This window comes from Hyperolius riggenbachi, chromosome 5 (assembly GCF_040937935.1).
Source record: "Hyperolius riggenbachi isolate aHypRig1 chromosome 5, aHypRig1.pri, whole genome shotgun sequence".
Classification (NCBI taxonomy): Eukaryota; Metazoa; Chordata; class Amphibia; order Anura; family Hyperoliidae; genus Hyperolius; species Hyperolius riggenbachi.
The window spans coordinates 322,981,815-322,995,576 of record NC_090650.1 but is presented as its reverse complement, the minus strand read 5'-3'; the positions used below and the strand labels follow the sequence as shown (position 1 = coordinate 322,995,576).

The window sequence follows — 13,762 nt, the reverse complement described above, 5'->3', positions numbered from 1 at the left end:
TAGTTCCCAGGGATCCTTATACAGAACTATTGTGGCTGTACTGCGATCCCTGGTCCTGAAGCGTTGAAAGTTCCACTACAGTGGGATGCGAAAGTTTGGGAAACCTTGTTACCGTAATCATCATGATTTTCCTGTGTAAATCGTTGGTTGTTAAGATATAAATTGTCAGTTAAATATATCGTATAGGAGACACACACAGTGATATTTGAGAAGTGACATTAAAGAGAAACTCCGACCAAGAATTTAACTTTATCCCAATCAGTAGCTGATACCCCCTTTTACATGAGAAATATAATGATTTTCACAAACAGACCATCAGGGGGCGCTGTATGACTGATTTTGTGCTGAAACCCCTCCCACAAGAGGCTCTGGTACCGTACGGTACTCTGGGCAAACTGCCACAATGTAACAATGTTCACAGGCAGGAAATGGCTGTTTACAACTGTCTGCAAGGCCAGAACAGCTAGAAACAGGTACATAACCTGCCCACAGTAAAAATGTCACCATGTAATACATGTCAGAATGTGAATCTGGGAGAGGAAAGATTTTACAATGAGCAAACACTGCCTAAATCATTTATACATAATTATGGTAAAAATGAAGCACTTTTTTATTACATTATTTTCATTGGAGTTCCTCTTTAAGTGTGTTGGGTTTACAGAAAGTGTGCAATGATTGTTTAAACAAAATTAAGCAGGTGCATAAATTTGGGCACCCCAAAAAAAGAAATGAAATCAATATTTAGTAGATCCTCCTTTTGCAGAAATTACAGCCGCTAAACGCTTTCTGTAAGTTCCACTCAGATTCTGGATTCTGGTTGAAGGTATTTTGGACCATTCCGCCTTACAAATCCTCTCTAGGTCATTAAGGTTTGATGGTTTCCGAGCATGGACAGCTCTCTTTAACTCACACACCACAGATTTTCAATTATATTCAGGTCTGGGGACTGAGATGGCCATTCCAGAATGTTGTACTTGTTCCTCTGCTTGAATGCCTTAGTAGATTGTGAGCAGTGTTTAGGGTTGTTGTCTTGTCAAAAGATGCAACCCCGGCACAGCTTCTGCTTTGTCACAGATTCCTGGACATTGGTCTCCAGAAACTGCTGATACTGAGTGGAATCCATGCTTCCCTCAACTTTGACATACAGGGGTTGGACAAAATAATGGAAACGCCTTGAAAATCAATAAAATATATTTTAATATGGTGTAGGTCCACCTTTTTGTGAATAGTTTCCATAGGAATTTTAGCCCATTCTTCACCCTCCAGTTCTTTTAGAGATGATGGCGGCGGAAATTGACTTCTTACTCTCTAATAACGACCATAAATGCTCAATAATGTTGAGCTCTGGGGATTGTGGTGGCCAGATGAGATGCTCAACTTCATTAGAATGTTCCTCCTGCCATTCTTTAACGAGTCTAGCTGTATGGATTGGGTCATTATCTTGAAAGATGGCATTCTCCTCCGGAAACAGTTCTTGAACCATAAGATGAACTTGGTCACCCAGAATTCCTAAATAGTCTCGGCTGTTAATTCTTCCATGAGGGAAATCATTGGCCCGGCGGATTTCCATGAAATAGCATCCCAGATCATCACAGAACCGCCATGTTTTACAGTTGGGAGAATGCAGTCTGGATGAAATGCTTCTTTCGGCTGTCTCCAAATGTACACTTGGCCAGAGGTCGGAAATTAGGTAAAAGATGACTCGTCAGAGAAAATCACATTTTTCCACTGCTCGAGGGACCAATTCTGGTGGTTTCTACACCACTCTAAACGCTTTAAACATTTGTCTTTGAAAGCAGAGTTTTTCTAATTGCAGTTCATCCGTGGAATCCAGATTTGTACAGCTCACGACGACAGTTTTGTAGAAACTGGGTTCTGTAGGTGTTAATTCAGCTCTGTAGTGATTTTAGGAGCCGTGATCTTGCAAGCTTTTCTAACAATTTTGATTCAGAGTCTGACGGTCTCTCTCAGACAACTTCGACTTTCGGCCACAACTGTGCTTTGCCGAGGAGGTTTTTCCTTCTCTTTCAAAGGCGGTCATTACTTTTGAGACAGTACCTCTTGAAATGCCAAGCATTCGGGCAGTTTCTGTTACAGTAGCGCCTGCCATACGAGCACCAACAATTTGGTCTCTTTGAAAGTCTGAGAGATCTGCCATTGTTATAAATTATAACCAACTTTGGTTTAAATATCTGTAAAAAAAATAACAAAAATAATAAATAAAAAATGTAATATATGTCAAGTTTTGACTTTTTTTTTTTTATCGTAACCTCTGACGATTTATACAGGAAAATCAGAAAATCATGACGATTAACAGGGTTGCCCAAACTTCGCATCCCACTGTAGATTTCCAGGTGGTCGTTAATTTTTTTTTTTTACTTGCTATATATTAAATATTAACAAGAATCTGCTTATAGATTGATAAGTGTCCGTGTTCAGGGATGAGCGTATGCGTTGAAGTGACGCCCTTCCTGTAAAGTCACATGAAGGTATGCCAGATAGCGTTCCACGCTGGTTGTATGAATGCCAGAGGTGGAGGACGGAAGGCGGGAGTAAAACACCGGTATATTGCGCTGGGGTGATAGTATCACACATATATATCTATTCAGAAATTGGTCCGGTACCCCCACGTGGTATATGGCGCCAGAACTAAATAATAATCAGGTGTGAGCCCTGATTCCATTAGGTATGTTTTGCAGGAGTGGCTTCTAGTATAAGGGGATTTGTGCGCAGAGAGGGGTCATAAGGTCTTGATCAAGCCCATATTGCAGGGCGAAACGTTTGTCGACCTCTCTCCGCACCTCTTGATTAGTGTTGGGCGAACAGTGTTCGCCAATGTTCGGGTTCTGCAGAACATCACCCTGTTCGGGTGATGTTCGAGTTCGGCCGAACACCTGATGGTGTTCGGCAAAACCGTTCGGCCAAACCGTTCGGCCACATGGCCGAACTAAGAGCGCATGGCCGAACGTTCCCCGAACGTTCGGCTAGCACTGTGATTGGCCAAACGGGTCACGTGGTTCGGACCCGAACGCGCTCTGATTGGCCGAACTGTCACGTGGTTCGGGTAAATAAATACCCGAACCACGTCATATCTCCGCCATTTGTATGTGGGTTTAGCTTTGGGTAGGCAGGCAGGGTAGTTCGCGCTCCAGCCACGCTAGCCAGGGTCCCCCCAGTCATTGTGTCGCTGCTGGGAATAGTAGTACACCGCTCGCTCAGCCACACTATATAGCATTCTGTTTACTGCCACTCTGTGTACCTCGCTCAGCCACACTATATAGCATTCTGTTTACTGCCACTCTGTGTCTGCTGGGAATAGTAGTACACCGCTCACCCGCCACTGTATAGCATTGTGCTCTGTGTCGCTGCTGGGAATAGTGGTACACCGCTCACCCACCACTGTATAGCATTGTGCTCTGTGTCGCTGCTGGGAATCGTGGTACACCGCTCAGCCACACTATATAGCATTCTGTTTACTGCCACTCTGTGTACCTCGCTCAGCCACAGTATATAGCATTGTGTTTACTGCCACTTTGTGTCTGCTGGGAATAGTAGTACACCGCTCGCTCAGCCACACTATATAGCATTGTGTTTACTGCCACTCTGTGTACCTCGCTCAGCCACACTATATAGCATTGTGTTTACTGCCACTCTGTGTCTGCTGGGAATAGTAGTACACCGCTCGCTCAGCCACACTATATAGCATTGTGTTTACTGCCACTCTGTGTCTGCTGGGAACAGTAGTACACCGCTCACCCGCCACTGTATAGCATTGTGCTCTGTGTCGCTGCTGGGAACAGTAGTACACCGCTCACCCGCCACTGTATAGCATTGTGCTCTGTGTCGCTGCTGGGAATAGTGGTACACCGCTCACCCGCCACTGTATAGCATTGTGCTCTGTGTCGCTGCTGGGAATAGTGGTACACCGCTCACCCACCACTGTATAGCATTTCTGTACTGCCACTGTACTGCTGCCAGTCAGCGTGTACTTTAAGGATAAGTGAAATGAGGAAGAAATCCGGTGAAAGAGGGAGGGGCAAGGGAAGAGGTGTTTCCCCTGACGGTTCACGTACAGGCCACAGGGGAGCACCCAAGAAAACCCACTCAATACCGCCCATGTTGTCCAGGACAACAACCCTCACAAATCCAAAAGAACAGGACCAGATAATTACTTGGATGACCTCTCAAGCGTCCAGCAGTGGGTTAAGCAGCACCAGCACATCACGCACGAGGTCCGAGTCCTCAGCCAGTTACAAGGAGCCAGTGGGCACAAAGCTGACACAACCGGCAGCGACACCACGCACACAACTGCCAGATAACCGGTCCGATGAATTACCTCAGGACACAATGGGGTATTCGCAGGAGCTATTCCCAGCCCAACAAACTTCCACCTTTCAAAGGTCAATGGAGGAACAGCCAGAAATGTTGTGCCCGGATTCACAACCATTAACTGTGGGAAATGCACCGCCCACTGAAATACAAGGCGAGTCCGAGGAGGACTCGGAAACCCAAATCCCAGAGCAAGTTGGGCAGGAGGGGTTGCAATTGCAGGAGGTCGGCCGACAAGATCTGGAAGACGACGTTGGAGTGAGCTGCGCAGAGGTTGTTCTGGGGAGCTCTACTCCACGGCGGCGGCCCCCCACAATGACATATGACGAGTTTCATGAGATGGAAGAGGAGGGTATGGACAATGTGGACAGAGACCCAGATTTTGTTTGTGAACGAGAACATCGCCGTCGTAGCAGCAGCACAGATGAGTCTGTTGAAGAACCCACTGCTGCACGAGTTCGCCTTGTGCCACAAGGTAGGCGGCGCGCAATTTCAGGCACCACAAGCATGGAAGTTCAAGTGAGAGGCAAAAGGGGCGCAAACAGAAATCGCCAGCAAGGTAGGTGCTCCAAAGTCTGGGCTTTCTTTGAAGACTGCACTGAGGATGGTACTATGGCGATTTGCAAGGTGTGCAAGACCCGCCTGAGCAGGGGGAAAAGTATTAACAACCTCTCCACCACCAGCATGAGCCGCCACATGCTATCCAAACATCCCACTCTGTGGGCAAACGCGGCAGGACAGGGTACCAGCAACACTGCCTCCCTTGGGGTCACCAGACTCACCACCAGACCCGCCTCAGCAGCAGCAGTAGCCCAGCCATTGCGTGGTTCACAACATTCACAAACATCAGACGCTGACACTGTCACTTTCCGGAGTAGTGCTCTTGAGGTCTCCCAGTGTTCATCAAACACAACAACCAACAGCCCTTCAGTGTGCATCCCTACGATTCAGTTGTCTGTCTCGGAGATGTTTGATCGCAAGAGGAAATTGCCAGCAAATGACCCTCGGGCCGTGGCAGTAACAGCCAGCATAGCCAAGCTTCTGGCCTGCGAAATGCTGCCATATCGAGTGGTGGAGACAAACAGCTTCAAGGGCATGATGTCAGTGGCCATCCCACGTTACGTGGTTCCCAGCCGCTACCACTTTGTGCGTTCTGCAGTGCCTGAGTTGCATGAGCACGTGGTCAGCAAAATAACCCGAAGCTTGAAGAATGCCGTTGCCTGCAAGGTTCACCTCACCACTGACACCTGGACGAGTGCGTTCGGCCAGGGTCGATACATCTCCCTTACCGCGCACTGGGTGAACCTTGTGGAGCCTGGCAGCGATTCCTCACCTGCTACGGCGCGGGTGTTGCCCACGCCGCAAACAGCTGCACCGCCGTCCCTCCCACTGGATAACAACAGCAGCACCTACCTCTCTGACTCCTTCTCCTCCAGCGCATCTCAAAGCTGTACCTCATCCGGAAACGCTAACCCAGCAGCAGTAGGATCATGGAAGCAGTGCAGCACAGCTGTTGGCATGCGTCAGCCAGCGTTGCTGAAGCTGATCTGCCTTGGGGATAAGCAGCACACAGGGGAGGAAATTTGGAGGGGAATAAAGGAACAGACGGATTTGTGGCTGGCACCGCTGGACCTGAAACCGGGCATGGTTGTGTGTGATAATGGGAGTAATCTCATTCGCGCTTTAAGGTTGGCTAAGCTGACACACATCCCTTGCCTGGCGCACATGATGAACCTAGTAGTTCAGCGGTTCCTGAGGACATACCCAGGCATGGCCGATCTTCTGTTGAAGGTGCGACGAGTGGCCAAACATTGCAGAAATTCCAGTACTGCTTCGGGGGCACTCGCCAAGATGCAGGAGCGCTTCAATCTCCCCCACCATCGCTTGCTGTGTGATGTCCCTACGCGCTGGAATTCTACGCTGCACATGCTAGCCCGCTTTTGTGAGCAGAAGAGTGCAGTGGTCCAGTACATGACGGCGCAGTACCGAGGCGCATCCGGACAGCTGCCAAGCTTCTGTGGATCTGATTGGGCCAACATGTTGGACCTCTGCCAAGTCCTCCAAAATTTTGAGCAATCCACGTTGCTTGTGAGCAGTGACAACTCTTCAGTCAGCATTACCATACCACTGCTGTGTTTACTGAAGAGGTCAATGTTGAAAATCAAGGAAACAGCTGTCATGATGCAACTGGGGGAATCTGAAGGAGAAAACGATCAGCGTGATGGTACCAACATCAGGCCATCCGCATCAGGAAACGCTGGCCCCAGCAGCTATGACGAAGAAGAGGAGGAGGAACAGCTGGAGTTGGGGCAGGAATTTCCTGCCACCACTGACGAGGGCCAGAGCGGTGCACGTTGGACTTCCACAATTCAGCGCGAATGGTCAGCAGAAGCAGACCAGGAAGAAGGTGACGACTATGATGCATCACAACAACTATCACAACGCTCACAAGAGGATGATGAGGATTCTGGCAGGACTCTGGCACACATGGCTCAATTCATGCTAGACTGCATTGAACGCGACCCACGCATTGTGCGCATTCTGGACAACACCAATTACTGGGTTTATACCCTTCTGGATCCACGGTACAAACACAATGTTCCAAAACTGCTTGAAGAAAGAGTCAGACAGGTCAAAATGGAAGAATACCAGCAGGCCCTTGTGGAGACTTTAGAGAGGAGATTGACATCCTCCCCCTCCTCTAGCCAGTTGTACGCCGACAGACTGACTTCCGCAAACCCAGGACGACCAGGAGGGCAGCAAACAACACAAGCCGCAGCTAGTGCCCAAAAGGGAATGGTATCGGCAGTGTCCTTGGAGTGGGAAAATTTTCTGACACCCATGCAGCAGCAGCCCACAGAACAGCAAGCGTGCAGATCCACCTCCAACACCGATCGCCTGGAGAAGATGGTCAAGGACTACATGTCAGATGGCGTAGCTGTGTTGAACAATCCATCTGCACCCTTCAACTATTGGGTATCGAAACTAGACACCTGGCACGAACTGGCAATGTACGCAATAGAGGTGCTGGCTTGCCCGGCAGCCAGCGTTATGTCGGAACGCTGTTTCAGTGCTGCCGGAGGCATCGTCACAGATCGGCGTATCCGCCTCTCCACAGACAATGCAGACCGTCTGACTCAAATTAAAATGAATCAATCCTGGATTGGAAACGACTACGCAACACTCCTGGACCCCAACCAAGTAACATGAACAATGACCATCTGTGATGGGTTAGCGTTTCCGGTCCCTGTTTATTGAACCTCTCATCTGTATTACATTTATGACTGCATGGCGGCAAAAAGCATTGCTATATCCGCACGCTATTTGTCCTCATGCAAGGCCTGGGATGCTGTGTCTCAAAAAGCGTGGCCTTCTCCTCCTGCGCCTCCTCCTGTTCCATCACGTGTGCTGCTGCTGCTGCTGGGTTAGCGTTTCCGGTCCCTGTTTATTGAACCTCTCATCTTTATTACATTTATGACTGCATGGCGGCAAAAAGCATTGCTATCCGCACGCTTCTTGTCCTCATGCAAGGCCTGGGTTGTGTCTCAAAGCGTGACCTTCTCCTCCTGCGCCGCCCTTTTCCTGTTCCATCACATGTGCTGCTGCTGGGTTAGCGTTACCGGTCCCTTTTCCTGGAACCTCTTCTCTGTATTACATTTATGACTGCATGGCGACAAAAAGCATGTTACCTGTGCAAAGAAACATGACATTTTCCGCATTTAAAAGACAGTTTCTCCTTTTGAAACTTTACAATCAATTTTCTCAAAAACTATAAGCTCTTTTTCAAACATTTTTTTCCTCTTGTACCCACTCCCAAGGTGCACATACCCTGCAAATTTGGGGTATGTAGCATGTAAGGAAGCTTTACAAAGCACGAAAGTTCGGGTCTCCATTGACTTCCATTATGTTCGGAGTTCGGCGCGAACAACCGAACATCACGGTGATGTTCGGCGAACGTTCGCGAACCCGAACATCTAGGTGTTCGCCCAACACTACTCTTGATTCACTGTATGTGCCGATAAATGCTGTATATGTTCTTTATTGATCTGGTTTTTATGAAGATTAAAGATGGGGATTTTGTATTAAGTATGCAGTGAGTTGCTCCTGGATTCTTACTCTATTTGAAAGTATATTACACATTGTGTACTGATAACCTTGAAATCCCAGAATGACCTTCACTGCTCTGCTTATCTGTTATTTAACCACATTTGAAAAACACTTTTTGTCTTATTGTAACTTGAAAATCGATTTTAGCAAAAACTACAAGGTCTTTTTGAAAGAAATGTTTTTTTCCCCTTGCTCTCACTGTTCTGCAATGTTGGTGATTTTGAGCATGTATGGGGGCCTTTCTATTCACCGCTAAAGTTAGCGGCCATTGAATGACATTTTTTAAATAAGAAAAAAAAATGTATTAAGTGTTTGCGTAAAATAGGTATTTTTTTTGGGCAATTTTGCGATTGATTCCCCTCCGCCAAGCCACTGTCCGGGTTTTTTGACACTTTGCACCTTTTTTCTTTTTTTTTTTTTTTTTTTTTTTTTTTTTTTTTTTTTTAAAGAATTTGTGGTTGCAGAGAAGCCCTGATGGTTTTAAAAATTAATCTACCATTAACCACTTTAGGACGAGAGCAATTTTCACATATCAGCGCTGCTCCCATTCATTTGCCAATAATTTTATTACTACTTGTCACACCTAAATTATCTATGCTTTTTTTCAGGACAAATTAGGCTCTTAGGGAGTGATATTTTTGTTTAAAATGCATAGAAAATAAGGGAATTACTAAAGGGAAAATAAGGGGGAAAAGAAATGGAAAAAGCACACTATTTCTCCATTTACATCCATTATAACTTTACAATAAACAGTGCTAACACTAAGTTAAACCCACAAATTGTATTTGCTTAGCCATCCTTGTTATCACAATGTTTAGATTATGTACATAGCACAATGTATGGTAACAATATTGTATTTGGAAGTAAAGGTGTCCTTTTTTTTTTTTTTTTTTCTTTTTTTTTTTCTGTTTCGTGTTTTTTTGCTTACTCGTTGTACACTATCTGATTACAAGACCTTATTTGCAAAAATAACAGTAATATACCTTCATGTCATACTTATTTAAAAAGACAAGTTCCTAAGGTAACAATATAGTTATTTTCTTTTATATTCTGTCACTTTGTTTTTCATTTTACAAATCTTTGTTTTGGTAGAGAACATACGAAAATGTTATTGCTTTCGATTCAGTTTGTTACTAAAAAGAATACACAAGACTTAAGCCCTTAACCCTAAAACCTCCTAAAATCTATTCTACTACTTGTCATGGTTAAAATGTTACCACATTTCTTGTGCATTTTTACTACTACTTTCCCAAGTTTGATCATAATTTTGAAAATTCATTTTTGTGTTGGATTGAGTTTGTATGTATTTCCTCTGTGACGTGGGTCCAAGCTTCAAAACGCACCAAAATGTGTTCTACAACTCGTCCCGGTTAAAATGATACCACATGTGCCTCAGCTAGTAAAAAATGGGTGGTGTGCCCTCCAAAACTACACTGGACGTGTACACATGACTACTTTCGTGCTTATTGCCCTAATGAAGGTTTTTTAGATGCATCCTGCTGCTGGCTACAGTACTAAGTGGTTTTACTAGCTCCTCTTCTGTACTGAATCTTGCACTGCGGTCCTGTTTTAATTGTGCACTGAAATGCTTTAATGGACCCAGCAACGAGGTACAGAGAACTTGGGTGAATCAGGCCCTATGTACATATTTATATTTAAAAGATGCCTGTCCCTAGAAAAACCTACCTGCGGTAAGCACAGAGGTATATTCATGCTGGATACACATACCACTGTGCGATATCCATTCCTCTCCTAGTTCAGCATGGCCTCCATTTCAGCAAGGCTTGGTGTACAGAGGCGCCAGAGTAGAATAAAAACGTTTAAAAACCGTCTAAAAGAGGGGGATGTTCAGGTGGACTTACCTCTCTCAAAAATATAAAACTCAATTGAGTCACAATATATCAATACAAAAATATTTTATTGAACTCCACTTACTGCAACGCGTTTCGCAGGTGTGGTCCTGCTTCATCAGGCAAACAGGAGTATAACTCAATGGGTCTAGATGCAGAAGTGAGCGCCTCTGTATGGCCTCCTTAATCGCTCCACATCTGACTCTTAGCTAAAGTCAAGTTTCCAGACAGGAAGAGGCAGGCTTGCTACAAAGTTCCCTTCTATTTATCCATCCCTTTCTCTTCACTGCCCCATTCACTCCCCTTAAGAGAAGGGAATGGGAGAGTGACGGGAGGGAACAGCACAGCAAGCCTGACACTTCCTGTCTGAAAAAATATCTTTAGCCAAATGTCAAATTCTTCAAGGAATAAATATGGGAACCAGGGAGGAAGAAAGGGAGGAACGGACAACGCACAGAGGTATGTGAATACAGCATGATCATCCCTCTGTGCTTACCTTGGGTAGCTGTGCTTCGGGGCAGGTTTACTCTAACAACTGAAAATAATAGTGTTTAAACATCACTTTATGGTTCTCTTTCAATAGTTAAGACGCGGCTGCATAAGTATGATATTTTCTTGCTTGAACTGTTTACTATGTTAAAATAGATGGTTTGCCCTTCAAAATAGTAAATAGTTTTCTGTGCTCACTAACTTCTCCTGTGAATGAAGAAATGTAACTTGGTTCAATGCTTTATGTAACTCCATCTTGGTATTTATACTTTCAGAATGCTCAGTTATGTCACCAGAGACTCACTACAGAAATATCCACATTTCTCAGTGCCTTAAAGAACTCTGAAGACTCAGAAGGTAAATAAATGCGAACTGTAATATGAGTTTGCTATTCAAAGCTTAATATACATTAAGGCTGCTTCCACACAGGGACGTTACAGGCGCACGTTAGTGCAGCCTGTAACGCTCCCCAACTCACAGCAATACAAAGTCAATGGGGCTGTTCACACTGCCCATGTTGCGTTACATGTAACGCTGCACGTTCTTCAGAACGTGCAGCATACTATAGCGTTCCAGCGGCTTAAGCCGCGTTAGACTGTTTGCACATGCTCAGTGTTGGGGCAGAGAGGAGGCGGGGAGAGGCCGCTACGTAGCCGCGCACATGGCTACTCAATATGCACTGCACTGGTGGCCGCTGATTGGCTGGCGGTAGCACGTGATGCGGAGTGTTTCACTCCGCATCACGTGGTCCCGCCGGCCAATCAGCGCCACTCTCACTGCCCTAATGCGAAAAGAGCTGCTTAATGCGGCTCACTCAATGTCCTCTACCAACACCGGCAGGCGTTGCGTTAGGGGACGTTATGTGACCATAACGTCCACTATAATGCAACGTCCCGGTGTGTAACTAGCCTAATACTGTAGATTTCTTTACAAGTTGGTACAACAAAATAAACTGCACCATACAGAGAAATGTCGGTAAATTAATGTGTACCAGAGATGAAGTAACTTAAAAAATGTATACATACCTGGAGCTTCCTCCAGCCCCATCCGCACGGATCACACCCACGCCGCCATCTTCAGTCTTCTCTAGTTCTAATACCGGGTCCTGTAACTTCAGCCAGCCACGGCCAGTCTGAGTCTGAGTACCGCAGTACTATTCTCTGTTGGAGAGAGACAGAGAGAGCACACTGCACATGCTCAGACGAGCCGAAGTTTCGGGACCTAGAGCTCAAGAAGGCTGAGGACGGCGACGTGGGAGCCATCCATGCAGATGGGGCTGGAGGAAGTCCCAGGTATGTATAAATCTTTTAAGTTAGTTCAGCTCCAGAACACTTTAAAGAGAAACTCCGACCAAGAATTTAACTTATCCCAATCAGTAGCTGATACCCCCTTTTACATGAGAAATATAATGATTTTCACAAACAGACCATCAGGGGGTGCTGTATGACTGATTTTGTGCTGAAACCCCTCCCACAAGAGGCTCTGGTACCATACGGTACTCTGGGCAAACTGCCACAATGTAACAATGTTCACAGACAGGAAATGGCTGTTTACAACTGTCTGCAAGGCCAGAACAGCTAGAAACAGGTACATAACCTGCCCACAGTAAAAATGTCACCATATAATACATGTCAGAATGTGAATCTGGGAGAGGAAAGATTTTACAATGAGCAAACACTGCCTAAATCATTTATACATAATTATGGTAAAAATGAAGCACTTTTTTTATTACATTATTTTCACTGGAGTTCCTCTTTAAGGTAGTTGAAAAATTACTAAAGCTAGATAAAAAAAAAGTTATGTTAAATCTACTTTCAGTATTTTCTTGCTGTGAAAGCATTTTATTGGTAAGGTTTGAAACAATCTCCCTGGAGAAAACTCAAAAGAAAAGTTAATAGTAATTGGGTCATTGGGCTTGATTCGCTAAACCGTGGCCGTATGAGTTATCAGTTTAGTGAATCAAGCCCATTGTGTGATAAGCTCAGGCCACTGTCACTGCATTGATACCAAAGCTCAGCATGCCTGCTTATGTGTATCTGTGTATATCTCAATGCAACACACAATTTTTGTGTGCTTCCCTATTCAGTGTAATAAAAGCGTTCAGGGTTGCATCATACAGCAAAAATTTTATTAAAGAGTCCTGAACAGGTAGAATGGTAGAAATGTTTCGAAGGCTAAATAAGCCAATATGTAAATACTGTATGATAAAGACACCACAATAATAGTAATCTTGGTGTCATTTTAACATAGAAAAGATATTCTGGGTTCAAAGTAACACCATATATGTCATTTCAGCATGAACCTGGTTTTGTATGTGAGTAATATTGTTAGACTAGAAGTTGTTTGATCCTGTTACTAGGCTAAGACATGGGACACACACTTGTCTATTGTCGTGTAGGTGTTCTGCACAGAAAAACGTATCTAAACTAAGAACTCATGTTAATCAATGGGCTAGTTCACACTTGATGCATTTTTTGTGCGCAGAAAAAAAACTGACATCCTGCAGCAAATTATGCACATCTTTTCAGTTTTCTCTAAAAATACAATAGCTACTGTGAAAAAAATGCTTGCGTTTTTTTGCATATAAACAAACGTGCAGAAAATGTATGCAGAAAAACGTGTATTGAAATCCTAAAAGACAAATGTGTTGAAAAAAAAAAAAGTAACACTGTTCACAAAGCATACTATTTTTTTAATGAAGATGAAAAATGCATATTATACAAGTATCAACATGTCTTAAAGTTGTTTAACAAGGTAAGTAAGGGGAAAGGGTAAGGGAATATCAAAAACAATCTGATAGACAGTTATACATAATCTTCAGTCTGCAGTCCCAGACTCTGACAATAGTCTAGATCAGGGGTAGGGAACCTTGGCTCTCCAGCTGTGATAAAACTACAAATCCCAGCATGCATTTGCCTTTATTAATCATGACTTTGGCTGTCAGACTCCTGCAATGCATTGTGGGACTTGTAGTTCCTTAACAGCTG

The 13,762-nt window shown here is 44.7% G+C and overlaps 1 protein-coding gene across 4 annotated transcripts in view; it reads left to right on the top strand.

Moving 5' to 3' along the window:
* Positions 1-13,762, top strand: part of OSBPL1A (oxysterol binding protein like 1A) — a 253,225-nt gene that overhangs the window by 86,506 nt on the left and 152,957 nt on the right. For all 4 annotated transcript variants that reach the window (XM_068237280.1, XM_068237278.1, XM_068237281.1 and 1 more), the window contains one exon: positions 11,051-11,132. In XM_068237280.1, coding sequence (XP_068093381.1) covers positions 11,051-11,132 — 82 coding nt within the window. The remainder of the gene's footprint in view (positions 1-11,050; positions 11,133-13,762) is intronic.